Below are 27,434 nucleotides of genomic sequence, written 5' to 3' on the forward strand. Positions count from 1 at the left end.
TCAGAATCTGTATTGCTTACTGATATACGTATCTCCAACACCTAGCACAGTGATTAAAACATAGTAAACACTTCTATCTACTCAACTCTGATCTTTTTTAGAAATGCTTGAAAACCTTTTCTATTCCATCCAAGATACACTACTCCCCCCCCCCCAGGATTATATTTTGTCTTGTAGGCTAAATTATTATGATTGTAAATCTTAATCTTTTGTCTTTTGGAAAGAAAGAAAGAAAGAAAGAAAGAAAGAAAGAAAGAAAGAAAGAAAGAAAGAAAGAAAGAAAGAAAGAAAGAAAGAAAGAGAGAGAGAGAGAAAGAAAGAAAGAGAGAGAGAGGGAGAGAGAAAGAAAGAAATAAAGAAAGAGAAAGAAAGGAAGGGAAAGGAAAAGAAAAGGAGGGGAGGGGAGGGAGGAAAGGAAGGAGAAAAAAGAAAGGATGGAATGAAGGAAAGAAAGAAAGAAGAAAAGAAACTCTTGTCAAGCACTGATTAAGTGCATGGTAGTTAATGGGGTGATACAATGGCCCTTGGATCCATGTTCTTTCTCTGCTATTTTATGTAACATACAACAGATGAAAAACTCTTAATAAGATCACAATAGCTCAAAGCCCACTTAAGAAAATTTTTAGCATTCAGAGTGAGGTTTGGCCCACTGGTCTAATCTCACTTTTGTCTAGATCATCACTGATTTCTTTCCATGTGAGACAAAATTGAGATACAGGAAATGTTTAAATAAAAGGAGCAGAGAAGATATATTATGGTGTTTGACTAGAAAGGTGCAGGGAAGAAAATTGTAGGCATAGACCTTTTGGAAGTTCCTTCTGTCCTTGAAGAGGCAATTATTACCAGAAACTCTAATCTAAGTTCTCTTTTTTTAAGTCACCTGCAAGGGCCCATTGACCCACCTTGGTCATAATTCCAATCTCCTTTCAAATTCTCATTTTATCTGTTATTCCCATGTGGCTAGTTCTTTCCCACTCAGCTCCTTACGTCCCAAGCTGGGCAAGGACAGTGTTTCTATCCATGCTGTTACTGCTTCTGCTTAGCTCTTGTAGTCCCCATGCCTTCCTTTCAGTCTTTTCTCTCACAGACTGTGGATGCCTCTTTTAAAACCCCTGTGTATGACTTCACCATCTGCCTTCTGGCTCAGAGATTCCCCCAAATGCAAATCAGTCTCAGTGCTTATCCCACTGAATTACAAAACTCAAGTTGCCAGTTTTCAAAACCCTATTATATATCTATATCTCTATCTTTATAGATATACATAAATAGATATCTTCTTGTTATTGTCATTTCAGTTGTGTCCAGCTCTTTGTGACTCCATTTTGGGGATCTTGGCAAAGATACTGGAGTGATTTGCTATTTGCTTCACCAGCTCATGTGACAAATGAGGAAACTGAGGCAAACAGGTTTAAAGTGGCTTGCCCAGGGTCACACAGCTTGTTTCTGAGACCAGATTTGAACCCAGGAAGATGAGTCTTCCTAAATTCAGGCTTGGCACTCTATTGTCTGTGTCACCTAGGACCCCCTACTATCCTTTACAAGGTTCAGCTAGGTCACTCAACGCCTAGCAGAGGTGAGCCTTCACATTTCATTGTCTTGGTTACTTGCCTTTTACATTCTATAATTTCATTAGGTAGACTGGGAAGACTCAATTGATCAGTAGTCTCCTGATTAACATAGCTCTTTGCCCAAGCCCGTTTGTTTTTTCCAAACATTTTAATAAATGTTATTTCGCTGTGTCCCTGGAAGTTATATATTATAAACGTGAGAGTATGGGGCTCAGAATCTAGACTGATACCTTTTCACCTTCTGAGAGTGCCTGGTTCAGGGCTGGATCCACTGGGAGCAGGAACTGAGCTCTCATTCATTAAAAAAGAGCTATTGGTATTGTCCTGAGACTTTGTAACTCTTAACAGCTTCTCTTTAGCTTCATTTATCCTTCTGCCATCTGTTCTCCTTCCGCTTACATGTAGGGCTAGTGGTTTCCTTTGTCTAACTAAATTTGCCAATAGTTGATCATTTTTCTTGTCGTGGTCATAATATTTACGTTCCATGTGGCAGGCTCTTCTAGGACTTGGCAAAAAAAATTATTTTCTGGGTTTTTCTCATTTTTTTCCAAGACTTTATTTGTCTAGAGACTTTTCTAAAACAAGAAAATGGCTCTTTCAGCTCTTCCAACACCTAGCACAGTGCCTGGAATATTGTAGTTGTTTAATAAATGTTTATTGACTGATTCGAAATACTGTTGATTTCAAAGATAATGAATATTCGCCTCACTTAAAAGTGTGCATGGTTACTGCTTTCATGGCATCAACTCAGGTAGCAAGGTTGGAAATATGAAATGGTAGTTAGATGGCACCATGGATAGAGCACTGGGCTGGGAAGCAGGAAGACTTCTCTTCATGAATTCAAATCCAGCCTCAGATACCTACTAGCTGTGTAACCCTGGGCAAGTCACTTAACCCTGTTTGCTGCAGTTTTTCATCTGTAAAATAAGCTGGAGAAGAAAATGGCGAACCACTCCAGTATCCTGCCAAGAAAATCCCTAATGGGTTCACGAAGAGTCAGATACGACTGAAATGACTCAACAAATTTAGCCTGTTTTAACTCCTTAACCCTGAGTTTATCACCAGACCAACTCATAACCTCTTGTTTTTTAGGTTTCTTCTCTCCTCCTAAAATTTTTTTGCTCTAAAATTCATAACCTATTCTTTCACCAAAACAAAGTTTAAATTGCCCAAGGGATATTGGGATGCGGTGGCCAAGGAGTATACTTTGGTTTGGAAAATGACAGGGTTGATTTGGAGCATTTTTTGTACTAGGTTTCTTCCCTGAGAACTGCATGTTATGCTGTATAGCTACTCCATTCCACAGACTGTGCTCTCTATTTTTAACCAGGACGAAAGAGCTTTGAGAATTACAGCACTGTAGTATAAACTGAGGCACAGTTAAGCCTCCTTTGTTCTTACTTCTTTTCATCATTTCAAAACAATGAAAAACTACTCCAAGTCATTATTAATTAGAGGAATGCAAATTAAAGCAATTCAGAGGTTCCCCCTCAGATCCATCAGATTGACAAAGAGAACAAAAAAGGGAAAATGATAAATGTTGGAGGGGATATGGGGAAATGGGCACATAGATGCACTTGGTGAACCTGTGAATGGGCACAACCATTCTGGGAAACAATTCAAAATTAAACACAAAGAATTACTAAAGAGCTCTTCAACCCAGCTATACCCCTGCTAGGCCTGTACTCTAAAGGAATCAAAGAAATTGGAACAAGTCTTACACATAAAAAATATTTATAGCAGTTCTTTTTTAGTTATGGCAAAAAGCTGGAAACTAAAGGGATGGTCATCAAAAGAACAATGACTGAATAAATTATGGTATATAATTGTGACAGAACAACATTGTGCTCTCAGAAATTAGGAAATACATGATTTCAAAAAGACATGGAAAGACTTGTATGAGCAAATGCACTGTGAAGTGAGCAGATAATATATATATAGATATATAGATATATATGTATCTGTTTGTATACAGCCAATGAGAAAACTTGTTTTGCTTGACTATGCATACTTGTTACAAGGTATTTTTTTCTTTTTCTTTTTTCAAAGAGGTGAGGGAGGAGGTAAGAGCGAAAGAAAATAGATTTCTGTTCATTAAAAAAATTAAAAATAAAGAAACTGGGTGAGTTCTGCAGGTTAGCAGAGTTTTGTGGCATCTGCAAATTTGCCAAATATATAACTTTATTTTCATCCTAATCACTGATAAAAATGTTAAACAGTACAGTGCTAAGTGCTCATTTCTGGGACAGAATCAGAGACCTCTCTCCAGGGTGACATAGCATACACTATAGACCACTTGAACTGAAAAGGAAAATAGATGAGAAATTAAGAAAACAGATCACAAACACTTGACATAATAGTGATGAGGTGTGGGGGTGGGGGACTGCCTTCTATTATTTGGACATCTGCTGATGCACTATCTCCTCCTAAAGCAGAGCAGCCAATCATTTATGGATTTACCTTAGTGGTAATTTTGTAGAAAGTAGAGAAAAACTAGGAGGAAAAGTTCGATTCCTCTCCAACAAAGAGGAACTAGGGTGGCAATAATTGGAATCTTTTAGGGAAGCCACAGTCATTCTTTCCACAGGTAAACATATCACCTATGCTGAGGAAGAGAGTTAGGCCGTTTGATTAAATGGTTTTTGTTTAATGCTTCCTCTGGCTTGCCTACTGGCAAAAGGTACATACCGTAGGAGTATGATTTACAGCTATAATTTAGAGTGGGTGCTGACCCACAGAATGTCTCCAAACTGGGAAAGCTTTGCTAGGGGCCCAGGTGCTACATATACAACATCGATCATCAGGAGACTAAGTCCCTTAGAGGCATTTTCTTATTCAACTTCATCAGGTCCCTCTGCTGGTCTATTTTACCGGCTTAAAGTGAAGAATTTGGTTTAAGCTTTCCCCAGAGTCTTAGTAAGAAAGAAAAAGCAGAAGCAGGCTTCTTCCCTGCACATAAAGGCAGTCATTAGAGAAATATCCAAGTCTGCAGGATTTATACAAGACCATATTATGGACATCATCATTGGGTAATTTAAATGAACTCCAACTTGCCAGCTGCCAGTGAGCACTACCCTGACCTCTCCAGGGCTTTTCCAGCAGAGGAGTCTGCTAATTACCCTCAAACAGAGTAGCCTCCCACTTATTAGGGCTTTTTTCTCGGGAGTTCAAGGTGATTTACTGATATTGGTGACTTCATTAATACAACAAGCTCTGGAGACAAGTATGATTCCAGCCTGCTTGTTTTAAAGAATGCTTTTTAAAATAGAGCCAAATTAAGATAGAGAGGGGGGCAATCTTGTGGGGTGGATGGCAGTTAGACTGATCTTGAAATAGGTAATAATGAATTCAGTGTCGCAAACTGCGAAGAAAAAGGGAGAAAAACACATAGGTGTCAAACCAGGTCACTGGTAGAAAAGAGATGCTGGAGCATCTTGTCTCACCTTCAGAGTTCTCCTCTTTTTCTTTTCTTTTTGCGGGGCAATGAGAGTTAAGTGACTTGCCCAGGGTCACACAGCTAGTAAGTGTCAAGTGTCTGAGATCGGATTTGAACTCGGTCCTCCTGAATCTAGGGCCAGTGTTTTATCCACTGTGCCACCTAGCTGCCCTCTCTCCTCTATTTCAAACTTGTAATTTGGGGAGACCAGGGAGCTTGGTAAGGGTTGATATTAGCACTCTCCTCCAACTCTCCATCAGAACATTTGAGACTTAGAGCTAAAAGGGAATTTAGCACCTATAGAGTCCAACCCTTTCATTTTGCAGATAAGACCACTGAGGCAGGGCATCACTGATTTAGAGCTGAATGGAACTTGAGGCCATGGAATCCGGCCCCATTCGTTTTGCACCACATTACAGGTTGAGAGCTGGATGGAATATTAAAAGCCATTGAAGCTAGACCTATTCATTTTGCAGAAAGGGAAACTGAAGCTCAGAGTGATTTGCCCAGGATCACATACCTAGAAAATAAATGGGATGGAATTTGAACTCAGGTCCTCCTGCCTCCAAGACTCGACGTACTACATCATGTACGCTCTCTTACCACAAAGAGTCCTTGAGCTGAAGGAAACTATGGACAGGAGGAAAAATGTACACAGGCGTGGGCAGCACACAAACGTCCGTCCATGCACACGCACGCACGCACACAAATGCATACACACAAACACACTCACAGAGCTCTGGGAGGGAGGAGCGTGGCCAGAGAGGCAGGAGAGGAGGTGGGAGGGGGTGGGAGGGGGTGGGAGGAGGAGGGGGAGCAAGAGGAGGGGGAGGAGGGAGGGGGACGCTCTGACACCCAGTGTGCACAGCCTAGCGAGGAGAAAGAAGGAGGCGGAGAAAAGAGGCAAAGGCGCCGGCCGCCGCCGCCGCCGCTGCCTGAGCACGGGTGCGAGAGTTGTGGTCCGAGAGCTGGGAGCGACCCCAGTGCCCGGACGAGACCCAGGTGGGCCCCAGTGGGAAGGAAGGAAAGAAAAGCTAATGCCACCTCTGCTGCTACCGCCACCCCGGGATCCCAAGGAGGAGTCGTGAGTCGAGCCTGCCATGGACCCGAAGGCGGGCGGGGGCGAAGAGGAGGAGGATGACTGTGTGGACTCGGGAGCTGAGACCGGCGGGTGAGGAGGGATGGGAGGGATACGGATCGCAGAGCGCAGTTGGGACGCCGGGGGAGCGATCGCGCAGGCTCAGCTGCGGCTGGGGACTCGACGAGGGGGGGCGGCAGGGGCTCCCCCAAGATCCGCGGGGAAGCTGGCGTCGGAGGGGCGCGGGGACAGGGCGGTGGGGTCCCCCCTCCATCCTGGGAACTCCCCTACTCCATCACGGGGGGAGGGGGGAGAGCTAGAGTGGAGTAGGGGGAGTTTACATGTGGGTGTTAACCTGCTCTCCGGGCTGGGCTGTAGATCAAGCACCCCCCATGGGGAAAGATCAGTCCTTCTCGAGAAGCAGAAGTTTTAGGGGTGGGGTTGGGGGCAGTCGCTAGGGAAGGAGAACCCCAGACCCGAACTGAAGGGCGACTGGGGGCTTGGGACCTGCTGGCCCGAGGCCTGGGGATAGAGTCTAGGAGTGGGTGTCCAGGGGCACGAGAGTTCTAACACCGTTCACTCCACCACCCACCTCCACTGTCTTCTGTTTCCTGCCTCTGAACCTCCTACCAAGAAGAACTGGAGATGCTGTTGCACTTGTTGCTGCCCATGGCTGGCTTTCTTGCCCAAGCTACTAAATTCTGTCTGGGATGTTTGGGCAGGAGTAGAAGACTGCTGGCATCTGGCACCTATAAATACACACACACACACACACACACACACACACGGTTTTGTATGTATATATGTATACATGCATGTGGAGGCATAGCTGTATATTTCTATGGATACATACATGCTAAGTATTTAGCATTTTTCCCTCTGTCTGGCTTTAGAGTGGGGCTTTAGTGCAGACTTCCTGGCCGCCACCACCCCCCCCCATCCCCCAGGAGTCCTCCCCACCTCAGTCGAATCATTAGAGTGTCTCCCTCCCTTCCTGAGACTCAGACTCTCAACTTTTCAGATAAAGGGGAGGTGGGTTAACCTAGTACAATAGGCTTGTGATTATTTAAATGACATATCATTTCCTATCAGTTAGCAAAATAAAATAATTAGCTCAAAATATCAGTAGAAGAATAATTACTCTTTTCCTAACCACCACTGTTTTCCTGTGTAGGACAAAAGGCTGACTGCTCCTGCCAGTGCTTCCTACCCAGCTCCTATCTCGGGCTGGGTTTCCCCGTGTCTCCCCTGCCCAACCCTCAGGATATAGCTTCTGACCTGGGATGACCTAGAGGGGAAAGGGTGGCATCTTTTCCGGAGGGCTTAAGAATCTTATTTCCAAATCAGAGAATGAGTCTGGGACCGTTCAGGACTCCTTCTGGGGTTTTGCTGAACTTGGGGAGTTCCTAGAGGTACCCTCTAAAAGCCTTTGAATGGGCCTAAATAACTGGACTATTTAGCACTGGAGTTGAACTAATGTGGGACTGCAAGCTCTTCTTGAATTCCCCATCCCAAACCTGAACAATTTAACCATGATGGTATTGGCTTTGCAGGGTGAATTCCCAACTAGTATTCAACTTTAACATCAAAAGTTAATTATAATCTAAAGAGACAATCATTTCTCATTTTCAGCTCTTTTTTTTTTTTGTAAATTTGGGAAGTTTATCAACTTTTAGGGTTTTTGTTTTCTACCTCCTGTGACCCTGAATGTGAATCCAAGAAGTTATACTAACTAAGCAGCCTATTTCTTGGTTGGTTCAAACCTCTGACATTTCAATTCACTTCCAATTTTTGCACTTCCCACCTAAAACAGATGAAAAAGGATTTTGGCTGGGCTGGTGGAAGGCACTGACCCAGATGGTGGCATTATCCTTAAGACTTAGACAGTCAGCAGGACATCTGCTTATGTCTGCCAGCAATGGGTTGTTAATGCTGATGGTTTTATGGAGCTCTTTTAGAGCCCCTGGTACTAAAACTGGGGCTCCCATCGTGAAGGCTTCGAAGACAAATTTTTCTTGTTTCAGCATCATCCTTAAACTTTGAGGAGAGAAGTGAAAAAGATGCATTTAAGTAAGCTATCATGAATTATATTTATTAGGTTGCCTGATCTTTGGCAGGCAGGTTTTATTTTCTCCTCTTTTAAATGAGCATTTGTATTTAAATCTTAGTTTTGTCACCAAAAGAACTCTAGTTTCTAAATTTTTTTTCAGTTTCTTGTCACAAAGCAAAATTTCTGTTTGTCAGATTATACCAGCCTTTACTCTTCTCTCCAATAAGTATTGGCTACTTCAGAATTCAAGTCTACTTAATGGTTATCTCAGTCAAGAGACAAAATTTATTAACGCTTGGATTGAGTTTTGCAGGAAAGCTTTCACGGCAATTTTCTGTCTATCTTATCTACCACATCCCTTATGTAGTTTTGTGGAGACCAGTGACTTCAATCCCCCTGGTGTGAAAACTTCCCCCTCCAATGAATCCGTAACCTATCTACGATATAGGGTTTTTAAAAATAATAAACATTTTTATTTATAGTTTTGAATTCCAAATGTTATCCCTCCTTACCTCCCTGTGCAATTAGGTAGAACATTGCCATATTAGTCTTTTTGTACAAGAATACAATATAGTTTTTGTTTTTGTTTTGTTTCTGTGGGTTTGGGGGGAGGGTAGTGAGGGTTAAGTGACTTGCCCAGGATCACACAGCTAGTAAGTGTCAAGTGTCTGAGGCTGGATTTGAACTCAGGTCCTCCTGAATCCAGGGCCAGTGCTTTATCTACTGTGCCACCTAAATGCCCCACCCTTTTTTTTTTTTTTACAATATAGTTTTAAAGAGCTTGATTTACCCATGTTCACACAGCTCATGTGTCAGAACCTAGTCTTGAATTATAATCAGTACTGCCATTACCTCTGGAAAGGGTCTGCCCTATCATTCCACACAATGTCTTTGTGATTTCCCAGACCATAACACCACTCCTTGGCCATCATTCCACTCCATGTGTAGTCTCTCCCACTAAATGCAAGATTCTTGAAGTCTCTTTCATTGGTAACTTCTTTGTTTCTCACTCCTTCCATCTTCTGCCCTTCAGTGTGACGAGGCTCCCTGCTAGCGACACAGCTCCCTTCACCACCTTTTCCAGTACTTGCCACACTTCTATACCCCTATAATTCATTGGTTGTAAATCAGAATATTCTTAGCTCATCATTGCCATTTCTAAACAACCTTTTTCCCCTTTTAGGTTCATGATTTCCAAATTTATTACCCATTCCAGATGCTGGTGGCTATTGCCTATTGATCCCCAGATTATTCTGTTTCCTTCTGCAATGGGTTCAGTGTTTGGTTCATTGTCTTTCTCACCTTCTCATCTCCTTCTCTTATACTAGGGGTCTTCAACATGCATATCAATATCCCTTCAAACACCTTAACTTCCCAGTTCCTTGGTTTTACTCAGTTTCCATGTTCCTTCACTCCATCTCAAACAGAGATGATCAAACCCTTGATCTTGCCATCACGCAGAAGGGGTCTACTTTTTTCTTCATGGCCTCTGAAATTCTGTTCTCTGATCATAACCTTTTATTGTTTCATCTTTTCCTATGCCTTTTTACTGTCCCTACAACACACATTTCCTCCTCACTATGACCTCCATGCCCTGCACCCCTCAGTTCTTTCTCAGGTAACCACTCTGGCACTAGCTACATTCTTCTTCCTTCTCTCAACCCCTTGTTTAACCGACTCTTTATAGTGAACTTGATAGTGGAAAAATTTGATAGTGAACAAGTCTTTACTATCCTCTTTGGGTTTTTGGTTTGTTTGTTTTTTGGTTTGTTTGTTTTTTTTGCTTTTGTGGGGCAATGCAGGTTAAGTGACTTGCCCAGGGTCACACAGCTAGTAAGTGTCAAGTGTCTAAGTCCAGATTTGAACTCAGGTCCTCCTGAATTCAGGGCTGGTGCTTTATCCACTGCTCCATCTAGCTGCCCCAGCCTCTTTGTATCCCTTGCCTACTTGTCCTGTTGCTGATCATGCCTTACTGAATCCCAACCTGATTTGAATCTCACTGCCTACCTCCTCAATTATTCACATGCTGATAAATGGAGCTGGAAGAAATCATGAACCTATGCAGACAGATTTTCAAATTTTTGTTATCTAATCTCACCTGGGCCCTCACTTCAGCAAGGCAAACATTCTAATCTCTACAGCTGTGCTAAACCTTCTTGTCCCTTCTTAAGTCTCCTACCCTCTCTACTGATGACTAACTCATATTTCACACACATGCGCATGCGTGCATGCACATGCACCTACACACACACCATTTGGCAATAAGTTCACTCTTCTTCACACCTTTCATTATCATGTCCTCTCCAGTCTCAGCTCATGAGGTAGCCTTTGTCCTTACCAAGGTAAACTCTTGTGCCCTTGATCCCAACCCTTCCTGACATCTCTAGCAAATGTCCTCTACTATCACCACTCCTTTCTTCCTAATCTTCAATCTCCCTCTATCTACTGGCTCCTTCCCTTCTGTCTAGAAACATGTCTATTTCTCCCCCATCCTTAAAAAACTCTCCCTGATCCTACCATCCTCACTGACAGTTGTCCTATATGTCTCCTCCCATTTATAGCTAAACTCCTTGAGAATGATGCCCTCACTCATTGCCTTTACTTTGTCTCCTCTCTCTCACATCTAAACATTTTGCAATCTTGTTGCTGATTTCATTATTTCACTGAAATGTCAGTCTTCCAACTTACTGATGATCTCTTAATCACCAAATCTAATGAGTAGGAGAACTGGGCTTGGAATTATGAATCCCTGAGTTCAAATACAACCTCAGACATTCGCTAACTGTGTGACCCTGGGCAAGTCATTTAACCTTTGTCTCAGTTTCCTTAACTGTAAAACAGGGATAATAATATTACCTACCTTTTCGAATTGTGACAATCAAATAGAGAATATTTGTAAAGTGCTTTAACACAGTGCAAATCAATAATCTACTTCCCCCTCATCCCTCTCATTTTAAAACATCTTTTTGTGTTTCTGTCAGAGCACCACCATCCTCCCAGTCATCCAGGCTCCCACATTGAGTGTCATTGTCAACTTCTTGCTCTCAATTGCCCGGCATATCCTATCTCTTTTCAAATCTTCCTTCATGACATCTCACATCCATCTCTTTCTCTCCACTCATATAGAAACAATCTTAGTTCAGGACCTCATTGCTCCTTACTTGAGTTACTACATTAACTTTCTAGTTAATCTCCCTGCTTCATCTCTCCCCCCTCCAATCCCTCCTTTGCTAAGATGCTACGGTAATTTTTCTTATAAAGATAGGTCTGACTGCGCCACTCCCCTGCTCAGTCTTCTCTGGTGACTTCCTATTATCTCTGGGATCAGATTTAAACTTTGTTTTGAGAATTAAAGCCTTGCATATCCTAGTCCCTTCTTAGCTATCCCGTCTTCCTACACTTCACTCTATTCCATGCACTCTGCTAGCAGAGACACTGACCTTGCTGTTCTTCATGCTCCATCTTTGACTCTGACTTGTCACTGGCCATACCCTCAAGTCTAGAATGCTCTGCCCTCTCATCTATACCTCATAATTTCCTCAGCTGCCTTAAAAACTCATAACAAAGTCCACCTTCTGCAAGAGATCTCTTGAGGTCTCTCTATTCCCCCACCCACACCTTTTCCTTCCCCTCTGAGGGTATCTTCCATCTACTCCCTGTATATCTTATTTGTACTTATTGATTTGTGACACAGTAGATAGAGCATTGGACTGGGAAACAAGAAGACTCATTTTCATGAGTTCAAATCTGGCCTCAGACACTTAACTGAGTTAACCTGGGCAAGTCACTTAACCCTGTTTGCCTCAGTTTCCTCATCTGGAAAATAAGCTGGAAAAGGAAATGGCAAACTATTCCAGTATGTCTGCCAAGAAAATCCCAAATGGAGCCACAAAAAGTTGGAAATGACTAAACAACAACATATAATGATTTATATGTCATCTCCCATAATAAGAAAGTATGCTTTATGAAGCCAGGGACTAGTGTTTTCCTGCCTTAATTTGTATCTTTATCATTTAGCACAATCTAGTATATAGTAGACACTTGTTAACTGACTCATTAAGGGCAAAGAGTATCTTGCTTTGGCATTTGTATTCCCAGTGTTTATCACAGTGCTTAGCACATGGTAGGTGTTTAATAAATGCTTTTAATTAATTCATTTTATTCATAAACGACTTGACCATAAGGCCAAATAGAGGTATCTAGTAGCTCAGTGGATAGAGACCTGGGACTGAGGTTAGTAAGCCCTGAATTCCAATCTGCACTCTGACAACTTATTAGCCATCTGACCTTGGGCAAGTCACTTAACCTCTGCCTCAGTTTCCTCAACTGTAAAATGGGGGTCATAATAGCAGTTCCCTTCAGGGTTGCTGTTAGGATCAAATGAGATATTTATTAAAAGTGCTTAGCATAGTGCCTGGCACATAGTAGGTGCTTAATAAATGCTTATTCCCTTCCTTCCCGCTTCCCTCCCAAATCTCTATCTATATTATAATAATAGCTTACATTTATCTAGCAGTGTAAAGCTTATAGAGACATCCCTCAGCCTTTGTAACCTTATTTGCATTAGTCACCTTCACACATGTTGTGTTTTAACTACACTAGTCTTCTTGCTGGTCAGTGCCTGTGACATTCTGTCTCCCATCCCCCATGAGTGAAAAGTACACCCTCCTCTCCTCCAGCTCTTAGAATCTCTAGCCCTTTTCAGAACTCAGCTCAAGAGCCACCTTCCACACAAAGCCTTTCTGCATGCCCACAGTTGCTATCCCTCCCCTCCAATTGTTGTTCTGTTGTATCTGACTTCTCATGACCCCATTTGGGATTCTCTTGGTAAAAATACAGGAATGGTTGGCTAATTTTACAAATGAGGAAACTGAGGCAAACAGGGTTAAGTAACTTGCCCAGGGTCATACAACTAGTAAGTGTCTGAGGATGGGTTTGAACTCAGCTCTTCCTGACTCCGAGCCTGGCACTCTATAAATATAGATTGCAGTTAATCTGTTTGAATGAAAGTGACAGTTTAAAATGTACCTTGTGTAGATGTAAAAAAAGATAGACTTTGTCTTTTCATTAATACTCGACTGGCTTTTCGCCATTTGCCCAGCAGCAAATGTTATAGATCAGAATAAACAAAAAAACATCTTCTGGCCAGTATTATCTCCCCAGCTACCTATATACTGTTCATTTGTTTAAATAGTTGTACCCTTTCAGTCTTTAATTAGTTCTCATGTTTTTTGCCCCAACATTCTTCTCTTTGCTTGGTAAGGCATCACTGCTGCCCAACATATCCCACAAGCCAAGATTGTAAGGAAGGCGGTATTCTTTGCTGGTAATTGATTTCGGTTGGAAGCCATAATTTCCCAAATCTACTTGAAAGCAAGCTTTGTACTTCAAGCATGCTTTTTAGTGCCTACAGCTGACAAGCAGACTGCTAGACAGTAGTAAACTATTTTAAGTAACCGAATCCCCTTAACAAAGGGACAGGCAAGGTTGTTTTATATCTGCATAAAGGACATAGAACAAGTGAGCCCTGGCTTTAGAATGGCCATTAGTAAGATTTGTCCACTGAACCACTCTTTCAAGTAGGACTACACTAAGTGGATTCATTTCTTCTGACACTGTAATCAAGCATTACAGAATCGCCCCCTTCACGTCATTCCTGAACCACTGAATCAAGGTCATATGGTGCCTTTTACGAATGGCTCCTCTCCAGTTGATGATATCATAGAACTAGGAGATGAGAGCCAGGGCCATCTAGTGTTTTTCGAATGGGCAGATAGAGAAAGAATAAACTGAAGAAACCAAGACTGAAATAGATAGGGAGAAATCAGTGTTTTTTCTCTCTGATCAAGAGAAGGTGATACATTTATTACTGTAGACCTTTGTTTTCCTTAGTTAGCTAAATTTACATAGTATCTGGTCCAGTGCCCTGGGCACTTGCTGAAAGGTAACACCAATGAGGTTTGTGAAGCAGTGATATGCATAAAGGCAAAGCGGCTCATCAATTACAATCTTAAGCTTTATGCCAATTTCCTGGAAAAGAAAATTTTAGGAAAATATAATTGGAAACCCAGAGATTAGACAAAAAAAAACCCCTTTACTCTTCACTGTTTGTGCTTACCTAGTGTGCATATGATGTAAGTGTAAGTGAGGGAGAAGAGGGTGATGGGGAGTTCCCAAGTCAACTGGATGACCTTACAAGCTGTGATCTTTGGTGTGGGACTTGTCTTGGCTCTAGGGCACATAGCTAGTCAGTATCAAACATGGGATTTGAACCCCAGTCTTCTTGATTTCAAGACCAGCACTCTAGCCATTAAGCTAAACTGCCTCATATCTGTTATGGACAGATTAATCCAATTTTGTTCCATCTACTAATTACATAACTATGGAGTCAATCAATCCTAATTTTCCACCCCCTATAGTGTTGAGTTGATACTAGGTTATGCCCTATTGGAGGCTTCTCAAGTGGCTCCTGAATTAGAAACAGGCTAGAACAAGAGGCTCTGATATGGCATCTAGCTAATGTCCATATCTATTTATCTGTATCTATAGATATTTGTTTGTAGAAAGATATAGATATATGTATTTATATATTATGTGTATGTATGTATATGTGTATATACAGACACAAATATCTTAGTTGTTGGTTCTAAAACACAACCATACCACTTTGCTATTCATAAAATGTGTCCCATACAAAAGTCATTAAATATATTAATCAATCGATCAATAATCATTTATTATATGCCTACTGTATGCCAGGTACCATGCTAGGTGCTGAGGGTGCAAAGTCAGAAATGAAGCAGGCCCCATCTAAATCCACTGAGACTAACTTGAGATGAATGTGGGGTGATAAAGAGTGAGCACTAGTTCTGGAGTTATAAGACATGGGTGCAAATCCTGATTACTTACCACCTAGTTGATCCTAGGCAAGTCATGTTGCTTTTTTTGGGCTTGAGTTTCTGTACTTATAAAATGAGGGAGTTTGATTCCAATTGATCTTAAAGATCCCTCTAACTCTAAATCCTATGGTTATACTAAGTCCTTGCAGCTAGGTGGCACAGTGGATAAAGAGCCAGCCCTGGACCCAGGGAGACTCATCTTCTTTTTTTTTTTTTAAATTAATAAAGTATTTTTTTCCCATTACATGTAAAGATAGTTCTCAACTTTTGTTTATACAAGCTTTCCAATTTCAGATTTTTCTCCCTCCCTTCCCTCCCTCCCCCCTCTCCTAGACAGCAGGTAATCTGATATAGGATATATAGAGATATAGATATAGATATATACACAATAACATTAAACTTATTTCTGCATTAGTTATGTTATAAGAGAAAAATCAGAGCAATGACGAAAAACCTCAAAATAGAAAAACATCAGCGCCCAAAACAAAAGAAATAGTATGGTTCATTCAGCATCTATACTCTACAGTTCTTTTTTTTTTTCCTGGATTTGGAGATCCTCTTCTATCATGAGTTCCCTGGAACTCTTCTGTACCATTGCATTGGTGAGAAGAATATAAGACTCATCTTCTTGAGTTCAAATCTGGCCTATGATATTTATTAGATGTGTGACCCTAGACAAATCACTTAACCCTGTTTGCCTCAGTTTCTTCATCTGTAAGATGAGCTGAAGAAGGAAATGGCAAAAGCACTCCAGCATTTTTACCAAGAAAACCCCAAATGGGGTCATGAAGAGTCAGACACAACTAAAATATGACTAATCAACAAAATAATTATTATATGATTATTTTATAACAACCCATCTTATATATGTGCAATCTATTGTATCCTCCTATGTGCTTCAGGATGATTTTCGTAATCATTTCAGCTGAAAAAACTAGAAAATTATTAAACATTTGGTTACAAAATTGTTACCCTATTTTATCCCCAAAAGTCATCAAACATCTTAAGAATCTATCTTAATCTCATAATTATATTAGCCAAGTAGATTTGTCATATTTTGGCATTTACCAAAATGGACATTCTTTAAATATAATGTTGCTTTTGTATGTTTAAAATGTTCAAATCTGAGACTGTGGTATAATAAGTCCAGAAAACTTAGCTCTTCCCTCAGCTTCATCATAGCTGACATAGTAAGCTTGGGAAATTTGCTTAAGTCCTTTCTGGGTTTCAATTTCCATATGCATTAAACAAGGTAATTGGACTAGATGATCTCCAAGATTTCTTCTATTTTTCAAATTCTTTAATTACTAAAGAATTTCATTTGATAAGAGAAAGCCAAATGTTATTTTCCTTCCATTCTGTTCCATTGACATCACGTTCTCTGTTAGGTCATTTAAATAAGCAAGAGGAATACTTTTGAAAATATTTTTAGTTCAATATGTTCACATTTTTTTTAATATGGAAAGAACCATGACATTTTAGCTCTGAATGGCAGCTCTGGAGTTGAGAGAGTATAATTGAGTATATACTTCAGTAAAAGTAGGAGGAATCCAGAAATTCGTCCTAATGCTTTTGTCATTGAGTTGCCTAAGACCTTAGTTGACCAACAGGGCTGACTTGGGATCTATGAAGAATGGTGTGCTATTGTAGGCCTGAGTGCATGTCATAATGAGAGAGTGCAGGAACTACAGTCAAAAGACTTAGCTTAGGGGCAGCTGAGTGGCACAGTGGATAGAGCACCAGCCCTGGATTCAGGAGGACCTGAGTTCAAATCCAGCCTCAGACACTTGACACTTACTAGCTGGGTGACCCTGTGTAATGATTGGAATGACGCCACCTACTGGAGACTTGCTATGGGAAAGCTCCACCATGAGGAAAATGCCTCAGAGGCATTGTGGCTTTTCCTTGGCATCAGGAAATGACGTTTGCTCATGGGTGCTGTCTATCAAGGCTACCAGCCAATCAACTTGAGGAGCCTCCTATGGTCTGGGAGGAGACAGGAAGGAGGAAAGGGAGCCTTCGCAGAGAGCGCTGGGGCTTTTTGGCTTCCGGACTTGATGGTGGTGGCGGCAGAGGACTTCACAGGAAATTTGAGGAAAGATAGGAATGCCAGGCTGTTAGAATTCTGTTCTCAATCTTTTTCTTTCTATTTTCCAATAAACCCTTAAAAACCTAAACTTGTTTTATCAGTGATTTTTAGTCAGTTTCCCCCAAACTGGGGGAACAGATTAGAATCCACATTTAGAATCTTAAATGACACACCCTGGGCAAGTCACTTAACCCCAATTGCCTCACCAAAAAAAAATGAAAGACTTAGCTTAGAACTGTAACTCAAACATCTGCAGGCTATGCCACGGGGCAAGTCATTTCACCTCACAAACCTTCAGTTTCTTCATCTATAAAATGGGAATTATATGTCTGTTATTTACCTTACAAGCTGTTGTAGGGAAAGCATTTGGTAAATCTTACAGCATAATAAAGATGGCCCAACACAACAAGCTCTCGTTTTATAGAAATAACAATTTACCTAAGTGACCTTGGAGGCTGAACCAAGGAATTGTGGACTTCAGCCCCATACCTAGAGAAATCTCAGAATATATCTTGTGTCTAAGACTCTATGAATGAGATTCACAGGGTCATAGGTTTGAGTCGTAAGCGACGTGAGAGACCATCTAGGTCATTCTCCTCATTTTACAGTGTCTCCCAGATCCCATATAAGCCCTGAAGGAAACAGGGATTATATTGGGTTCAGGGTTTAGCCCTGACTGCCTTAGTTTTCTCATCTGTAAAATGAGCAGGGGGCAGCTAGGTGGCGCAGTGGATAAAGTATCGGCCCTGGATTCAGGAGGACCTGAGTTCAAATCCAGCCTCAGACACTTGACACTTACTAGCTGTGTGACCCTGGGCAAGTCACTTAACCCCCATTGCCCTGCAAAAAAAAAAAAAGCAGGAGAAGGAAATGGTGAATCACTCCAGTATCTGTCAAGAAAACCCCAAATGGGGTCACAAAGAGTCGGACACAATAGAAATGACTAAACAACAATAACAGGTTAAGAAGAATTTCAAAATTGAAGCCTCTAGCAACCAGGAGGATCCAGATAGGCCTTCTGTAGGAGCACTTGAGTGGAGCTTTGAAGTAAATTAGGGATTTATGAGGCAAACCCAAGGAAGTAGTGCATTTTCAGGCATGGGGACCAACCTGTGCAAAGATCAGAGATGGTTTGTCAAATATAGAGAATAGCCAGCAAACTTGTTGCTCAGTTGGTTTTCAGTCAGGTCTGACTTTTCATGACCGCATTTGGGTTTTGTTTTTTTGTTTTTTTGTTTGTTTTTGGCAAAGATATTGGAATGGTTTGCCATTTCCATCTCCAGCTCATTTTACAAATGAAGAAACTGAGGTAAACCAGGGTTAAAGTGACTTGTCCAGGGTCACACAGTTAACAAGTGTCTGAGGCCGGATTTGAACTCAAGTCCTCCTAACTCTAGGCCTGGTGCTCTATCCACTGTACCTCCTAGCTGCCCCCAGCAAGCAAATAGGCAGGTTTAACTAAAACCTAGAGTGCATGGGGGAGAGAAATGTGCAATAAGCTTTCAAATGTGTACTGGAGTTATATTGTAAGGGGTTTTTAAAGGCAAACAAGTAATGGCCTTGATTAACTACACTCTTGCCCCAGTTAATTACCAGTGGCCCCTGACAGTCAAATAGCAATGCCTTTGGGTGCATTAGCCCATAACCTCAATTTTGAGCCGCTCTCTGGAGTTGTGGAGGCTGCACAGTGTTGGGCAGATCACTTGATGCAGGCGCTTCCATTTCAGAGATTGCTTTCCCCAGAGCTGTCTCTGCATGGAATCCACTACAGTGTCCATGAGACACTATCTACACATATGTGTATATGTATATATGTAGCATGCATGTATATAGTGCTTTAGAGGCTTGCAAAGAACTTTACCAACATCCCATTTGATCCTTATAGCAACCCTGGAAAATAGGTGCTATTGTTATCCCTATTTGATAGAAGAGGAAACTGAGGCAGGCAGAGGTTAAGTGACTCACCCAGGGTCTCACAACTAGTACATGTTTGAGGGTGGATTTGAGCTCAGGTCTTCCTGACTCCAGGCCCAGTATTCTATACACTCCTCCACCTTTCCTTTTTCTGAGGAAAGCAAAACTAAAAAGGAAAAGTGAAACTAGACACTTACATTTGAGGGGGAAAAGGCTAAATGAAAAAAGAAAAGAAGAGACTTCTCTTCAAAAGAGAAAGCATTTGGGGATTGCTAGGGAGTCCATCAACCCCCTTCCTATCGACCTGAACCCAGCAGGAATTCCCAGATATCCTTGTGTCAGACTGTCTTGAGGGTTGGATCTTGGGCACACACTACACCAAAGAAATAAGTTTAGGTCTACAAAATAAAATCAGAACCAAAAAAATCAATCCTAGCTGAACTGCTTTAATTCACATGATGCTAAGGGGAGTAATTCAGCTCCAATGGCAACTCTTAAGTCCTGGACTCAGATTCAGGCTTGGAGGATACCCCAAAATATCACTGAGCCCCATGGCTCCAGTCCTCTTACCAAAGATGTTAATAAGCATGTCCATACCTGCCACCGGCATATACAATCACAAGTCCCAAAGTCTTACCACCCTATAAACTCATCAAAGGGATCAATTCAGCCCCCTCGATCATCCCCTACATATAAGTCACTTATTTTCATGAATCAAGTTCCAAATTGGGCATAACTTTGAATCCATACCCCTAGAGTAGGAACTTAATGGAGATAAAGTCATAAATGTTTCCTAGGCAGGTTCCTCTTCTCAGGGAGACAAATTCCACTCAGCAGTTTTTTCAGTGTGGATTCTTGCAATTGGCAGTTTCCCATCAGCTCTCACATCACCTCTCTCTGCCGCTATTTCCCTGGTATTCTTGCAGTTTCTTATTGAAGTGAAATATGTCAAAATGTCCTTCCTCATTGTGCCAAACAACCAAAGATACAATAGTGGTACCTACCTTCCACTGCCAAAGTAGAATGTTGCATTGTGAAGGATTTATTCTGGCACTCTATCTACAACATTACGGGAACATTTCCAAGGTTTGTATTTGTGTTTCATATTTATGAATGTGTTTCTAATATAACTGTGCTGCAATTTTACATTTCCATAGAGAGGCAGTTGGAATGGGTACTGAAAATATCAAATTAATATTACCTTGGTTTTCTTCCATATTGCTTTCTACAATGTATTTGATTTTATGGTTTACGGTTGACTATGCATCTGTCTAAAGTCACCTTTCTATGCCCTTGAGTTGAGCTCAGGAATTTAGCTTTCCCTATGAGTTAGTTTAAAATCACAGTTAAAAGGTTTTATCTCTATACAGGTCACCCATAAGATGCTTATAGGACATGTTTGTTGTCTTTAAACCCTACAAGTTAACTTGGTACCATCTCCAAAAGATATTTCAGCTGTCCTTCACTGTCTTCGTGCCATTAGGAGAGTTTTTACCTCTTCCAAGGAGACAGTAAGTCTGGTAGTTTTGATCCCCTTGCAAAGACTACAAGATGCAGATGGGTCCCATAAAACAATTAACTTTCCTTAATTGCCAGAGAGGTGAGGTTACTAGTCTTACATGGGTGCTAGCTTGCTTTCTTTGATGTAACCAATCATGCTGTCCCCATCCCCATGATGCTGTCTACCCTGTAACTAATTGCATTGTTTTTCCCACCTACCCAACACTGTTCTTTGTTCTCTTCTATTTCCCAAAACATACAAAGCCTAGAAAGCCCTATCTTGGGGCCTTTTGTTATTGAGAGCTCATAGAGCCAATTTATTGGTTACTGCTAGACTAAACAATAAATTGATCATGTGCAAACCATTGTCCCTCAGTTTACCTTAATTTTCAAATGCAACAGTACACAATACATTGGTCCTGGAGCCAGGAAAATTGGGTTTGAAACCTAATTTACTACTTATGAGAGCACAGCCAAGTGACAACTTCCCTGTGTTCTATTTTCTTCTCCACATATGGATTATGGATGATAATCATTGAACTACAGAGTTTACAAAATTATAATAAGGCAAGCTTTTATTTGTTTTAATACCTTTTGTTTTTTATATTTTACCCATTTGTCTTCCCATAAATTCCTCACCTTTAACAAACAATAGTTAAGCAAAATCATGTCAGATATAAGAGGTAACATTCCACACACGCAGAATCCTCTCCACCTAGAATAAACTTCAAGACCAATTAATGAGTGCAAAAAAAAAAAGCATTAATAAGTGTCTTCTAAGTGGCAGTCACTGTGCTAAATAAACCCTGAGGCTACAAATACAAGCAAGCAGGATAGTCTTTACTTATAGTCTAATGGGAGAAGACAACTCCTAAGAGAGAGCAGGAAGTAGGGAGGGGTGGATTTGAGTACAGCCCCATGGTTTAGCAATGGCCCAGAGGTGGTATGGTGGGTTGGCTCTGGGAAGGTTAAATCAAAGGTCACCTTTCAGAGCTGAGGACCCTGGGGACAAAGTCTGAGTTCCTACTGGATGGGGATGAAGAAGATAGCTAGAGTGTGGGTGGAATGGCTTGGAAATGGCTGAAAAGTGATGGGTCATTGAATTTAATCTGAGTTTGGTTGATATTTAGTGTTGCTTTTAATTTATTTTATGTAGTCATTATGTATATTATTTCACTGTTCTTTCTTTGTTCAGTACCAATAATCCTCCTATGTTTCTCTGAATTCCTTGTATTTGTCTTGTCTTGTAGAGGTGTAATCCAATTACATTCAAATCGCACAGTTTATTAAGCTATTCCCCAGACCCTGGACACGCACTTTGTTTCCAGATATTTTTTCTGGGCAGCTAGGTGATGCAGCACATACAGCACCAGATCTGGTGTCAAGTAGACCTGAATTCAAATCCAACCTCAAACACTTACTAGCTATGTGTCTAGACAAGTCACTTAACCTTTGTTTGCCTCAGTTTCTTCATCTGTAAAAATGGGGATAATAATAACCCTCCCAGGGCTGTCATGAGGATCAATTGAAATAATATTCATAAAGCACCTGCCACATAGTAAGCGCTATATAAATTTTAGCTCTTATTATGTATATAAAAATGATACTATGACTATTTTGACATATGAATTGATCAATAAAAATTTATTAAGCACATAGTATATACCAAGCACTGTGATAAATGCTGACTTTACAAAAAGTGGCAAAAGACAGTCCCTACCCTCAAGGAACTTATAATCTATTGAGCTTGTCTATCCTGGATTTTCTCAGGATATTAATCCATTAGTGGGATATTTCTAGGCTAGCAACCGTTTAGTGACTTTTATTACATAATCTTGAGGAATGTTTACATATCAATTGAATATCAATCATTTATTAGACCAGTCTTGGGTCTCTCTCATCATGTGATCCTGATTGCTGGGGGTTGGGGGGGGAGGAGCCCGACATTAATTGTTTCTCAGACAACTTCAATCAGTTTTTGAGGGGGGCCCATATTTTCCCACAGGCCTCTATTCAAGGTGTTTACATTCTCATAAGAGAGACACAAGAACATTCCCAGATCTGTGCCAAAGAAGTAAGAGATGCACTAAAGACTGAATTCAAAGCAAATGCTGAAAATGCTTCAGGCAGCAGCAGGAAAATAGGGAAAGTTAAAAAGAGTAATATAACCCAATACTACATTTTCAAGGTGAAGCTTTTTAGTTCTATGTTATAGCAGATTGGGAACTGTCTCACTTCATGTTTTTCTGTTGAAAGGAAAACACCTGTCTGTTTAGATTGACATGCCAATAAACAGCCCTGGTTCAATATATTTTTTAAAAAGACTATATGCATAACACTCATGTACGTGAAGCATCAGACGTAGTAGAAACAGCATTGGTTTTAGAGCTGGGAGTCTTGGTTTTTACATTGTGGCTTTGTGATTAGTTTACTAACTGTATGGTAATGGGCAGGCTGCCTACCTCTTCAGAATCCGTTTTCTCATATACAACATGGGGAGGGGGAATTATATTACCACATGAGGCTGTTGTTGAGAAAGTGCTTTGGAAAGCCTAATGTGCTCTATGAGTATGAATTGTTGCTATTGTGTGGATAAAGAAAACTGGATGGTACAACTATATTTACACTAAGGTTTTTATATTTCAGGTCGGATTACAGCCATATGTCCTCTACCAGCAGTAAGTATCACTTAAAAAATCCTTCTTCACTTTCTTAAAAGTTATTCCTCTCCTTGTTTCTATCCCTCTAATGTATATATGGGACGGTGGGAGGACCCGGATACCAGTCACAAATCTGACACCTGCTATTAGTGGGGCTATGGGCAAATGTGTTAACCATTCTGATTATTATTATTACCTTGAAAGTATTTTGGTGGAGAGCAACTAGGTGGTGCAGTGGATAAAGCACCAGCCCTGGATTCAGGAGGAACTGAGTTCAAATTTGCCCTCAGACACGTGACACTTACTAGCTGTGTCACCCTAGGCAAGTCCCTTAACCCTCATTGCCCTGCACAAAAAGAAAAAAAAAAGTACTTTGGTGAAGTAGGCAATCTTTTTTGGGGGGGGCAATGAGGGTTAAGTGACTTGTCCAGGGTCACACAACTAGTGTCTGAGGCTGGATTTGAACTCAGGTCCTCCTGAATCCAGGACCAGTGCTCTATCCATTGTGCCACCTAGTTGCCCCCAAAGAAGGCAATCTTTAAGAGAATTATAGGCAGCATGGAATATGTGGGGAAAATCACTGGAACTGGTGTCAGAAAAAAAATTTTCAAGTAAAAAGGGTGTGCATTTGGAATCAGAGCATCTAGATTTGAATCTTGACTCTGCCTTTTACTATCTGTGTAACTTTGGACAAGTCACTTAGTCTTTCAAGGTTTTAGTTTCCTCATCTATGAAATGGGTATATTGGCCTTGATGGTTTCTAAGATTGCCTCTAGATTTAGGTCTATGACCCTTTGACCTGATTTTAAGCCCTGATCCATTATTTTTTCACTTATTAGTATTTTTTCCCAATTATATGTAAAGATAGTTTTCCACATTCATTTTGTAAGATTTTGAGTTCCAATTTTTCTCCCTCCCTCCCATCCCTTCCCCCTCCTTAAGCCAGCAAGCAATCTGATATAGGTTATAGAGTACAATCATGTTAAACATTTCCAAACTAGTGTTGTTGTGAAAGAAAAATCACAACAAAAAGGAAAAACTTTGAGAAAGAAAAAAGAACAAAAGAACAAAAAAGTGAAAATAGTATATCTCCATCTGCATTCGGATTCCACATTTATTTTTCTGGGTGTATATAGCATTTTCTATCATAAGTCTTGGAATTGTCTTGGATCATTGTATTGATGAGAAGAGCTAAGACTATCATAGTTGATTATCACAGAATGTTGCTGTTACTGTGTATAATATTCTTTTGGTTCTACTCACTTCACTTAGCATCAATCCACTTAAGTCTTTCCAGGTTTTTCTGAAATCTGCCTGCTAATAATTTCTTACAGCATAATAGTATTCCATTCCATACATATACCACAGCTTGTTTGGCCATTCTTCAATTGATGGGCATCCCTTCAATTTCCAATTCTTTGCCATCACAAAAGGAGCAGTTATAAATATTTTTGTACATGTGTGTCCCTTTTGTTTTTTTAATGATCTCTTTGGGATACAGACCTGGTAGTAGTCTTGCTGGGTCAAAGGGTATGCACAGTCTCCTAGCCCTTTGGGCATAGTTCCAAATTGTTCTCCAGAATGGTTGGATCAATTCACAACCCCACCTACGATGGATTAGTGTTCCAGTTTTCCCACATTGCCAACATTCATCATTTTCCTTTTCTGTAATATTAGCTAACCTGATAGGTGTGAGGTGGTACCTCAGAGTTGTTTTAATTTGAATTCCTCTAATCAATAGTGATTTGGAACATTTTTTCATATGACTATAAATAGGCTTTAATTTATTCATCTGAAAACTGTCTGGTCATATCCTTTGACCATTTATCATTGGGGGAATGACTTGTATTCTTATAAATTTGACTTTGTTCTCTGTGTATTTGAGAAATGAGGACTTTATCAGAAACACTGGCTACAAAAATTGTTTCCCAGCTTTCTTCTTTCCTTCTAATCTTGGTTGCATTGGTTTTGTTTGTGCAAAAACTTTTTAATTTAATGTGATCAGAATTATCTGTTTTGCGTTTCATAATGTTCTCTCTCTCTCTCTCTCTCTCTCTCTCTCTCTCTCTCTCTCTCTCGTTTGGTTTGATGCCATTATTTATTATCTTTGGGTTCTTGGAACTAACCAAATTCTTTTATTTGATCACAATCATTTCACCTCTCCGTCTGCCTTGCAACCCCAAACCCTGTTCTTTGTCTTCACCATGATCTCTGATTCCTTAAACCCTCAGTTCTTTGCCAGGCCATCACTCCTGCACTGATTTCACCCTCCTCCCTCACCCATCTTGACTCCTTGATGAAACAGTTCAACACTATACTGTCCTCTTCTCTTGAGTCCCTTGCCCTCTTGCCCTCTTGCCCTCTTGCCTATCTTTCCCTGACAACCCTTGCTTTGGATTATTCTCAGATTTGCTACCTTAACTCCCATCTACATGTTCTTGAAAGAAGCTGGAGACAGTCATAAAAGTACTGAATGGGTCTACTACAAATTTATGTTGCATAATCTCAGCTCTACCCTCCCTGCAGCAAGGCAATAGTCCCTAGTTGATTCACTTGATGGCAGCTAGAATAGAGCACTGGTCTTGAAATCAATAAGACTCACCTTCATGAGTTTAAATCTGGTCTCAGACACTTACTAGCAGTGTGACCCTGGGCAAGTCATTTAACCATGTTTGCCTCAGTTCCTCATCTGTACAAATGAGCTGGAGAAGGAAATAGCAATCCACTGTAGTATCTCTGCTAAGAAAACCCCTAATGGGCTCACAAAAAGTCAGACGTGTCTGAAAAGTGACTGATCAACTACAGTGACAAATTGACTCACTCTCCTATTTACCACAATGTCTTTTGTAAACTTTTTGATCCTTCCTCCCCCCCCCCCCCCGCAAGAATCTTACTTAATATTTCACTGAAAAAAAATGAGGCCATTTGGCAAGAATTCCCTCTTCTCTCGTCTTCTTCATTTCACATCACTCTATTCCCTTCTGCCACTATCTCCTTCACTGCTATCTCACATGAAGAGATTACCCTTCTCCTTGCCAAGGCAAACCCCTATTCCTGTACAAATGAAACCAACCCTTCCTATCTTCTCCAACAGATTGACCCTCTTCATCCTCACTCTATCATTTCTCTTTAATCTCTCCTGTCTACTGGCTGTTTCCCTATTGCTTACAAACATGCCTTTTTCTCCCTTATCCTCAAAAAACCCTCACTTGATCTATCCACCCCTGCAAGCTATTGTCCCTCCTATCTCTTAACTAAGAGGGGGACAGCTAGGTGGCACAGTGGATACAGCACCGGCCCTGGAGTCAGGAGGACCTGAGTTCAAATCCGGCCTCAGACACTTAACACTTACTAGCTGTGTGACCCTGGGCAAGTCACTTAACCCCAATTGCCTCACTTAAAAAAAAAAGAAAGAAAGAAAAAAAGAAACTGTTCTCTCTAAATTTACCTATGATTTCTTAGCTGCCAAATCTAACAACCTTTTCTCAGTCCTCATCCTTCTTGATGTCTCTGAAGTCACCCTCTTCTCGCTGATACACTCTTCCCTCTAGGTTTCTGTGACCCCACTGTAGCCCATCTAACCACTCCTCAGTCTCCTTTGCCGGGGCTTCAGGTAAGTCACACCCAATAACTGTGGGCATCTCCCAGGGTTTTCTGTGTTGGGCTTTCTTTTTTCCCCTCTAGACTATTTTGTTTGGTGCTCTCATCAGCTACCATGGATTCAATGATCATCCCTCTGATGATGATTCTCAGATCTAATTATCCAGCTCTAACCTACCTCCAAACTTCCAGACTTGAATTTCCTACTGTGTATTTAACATCTTTGACAGGATATCCTATAGACATCTTAAACTCAACTTATTGAAAACTGAATTGTTTATCTTTCCCCCCAACCCCCTCCCTTTCCTATTTTTCCCATCACAATGGAGGGCACCACCCTTTTTCTAGTCACCCAGGCTTACAATTCCAGGTGTCATCCTTGACTCTACTTTCTTTCATCCCACACATCCATTCTGTGGTCCAGTCCTGTTGGTTTTACCTTCAAAACATCTCCCATATATTCCCCTTTCTTTCTCTGACATTGTCCCCACCCCGGGGCAAGCCATCATCTTCTCACTCTTAGACTATTTTGAAAGCCTGCTGGTTGTCCTTCCTCCCTCTAGTCTCTCTGTATTCCAGCCCATCTTCTACTCAGGTGTCTAATTCATCTTCCCAAAGCACAGATCTGAGCATGTCATCC

At 40.9% G+C, this 27,434-nt stretch overlaps 1 protein-coding gene across 2 annotated transcripts in view; it reads left to right on the forward strand.

The window, feature by feature from the left end:
* The first annotated feature begins 6,040 nt into the window (after positions 1-6,040).
* The window catches only part of FAM124A (family with sequence similarity 124 member A), a 115,869-nt gene continuing 94,475 nt past the window's right edge, over positions 6,041-27,434 (forward strand). For both annotated transcript variants that reach the window (XM_043995044.1, XM_043995045.1), the window contains exons 1-2: positions 6,041-6,175; positions 23,181-23,212. In XM_043995044.1, the coding sequence (XP_043850979.1) occupies positions 6,105-6,175; positions 23,181-23,212 (103 nt within the window). In that variant the 5' untranslated portion in view covers positions 6,041-6,104. The remainder of the gene's footprint in view (positions 6,176-23,180; positions 23,213-27,434) is intronic.

This window comes from Dromiciops gliroides, chromosome 3 (assembly GCF_019393635.1).
Source record: "Dromiciops gliroides isolate mDroGli1 chromosome 3, mDroGli1.pri, whole genome shotgun sequence".
In the NCBI taxonomy this organism is placed as follows: domain Eukaryota; kingdom Metazoa; phylum Chordata; class Mammalia; order Microbiotheria; family Microbiotheriidae; genus Dromiciops; species Dromiciops gliroides.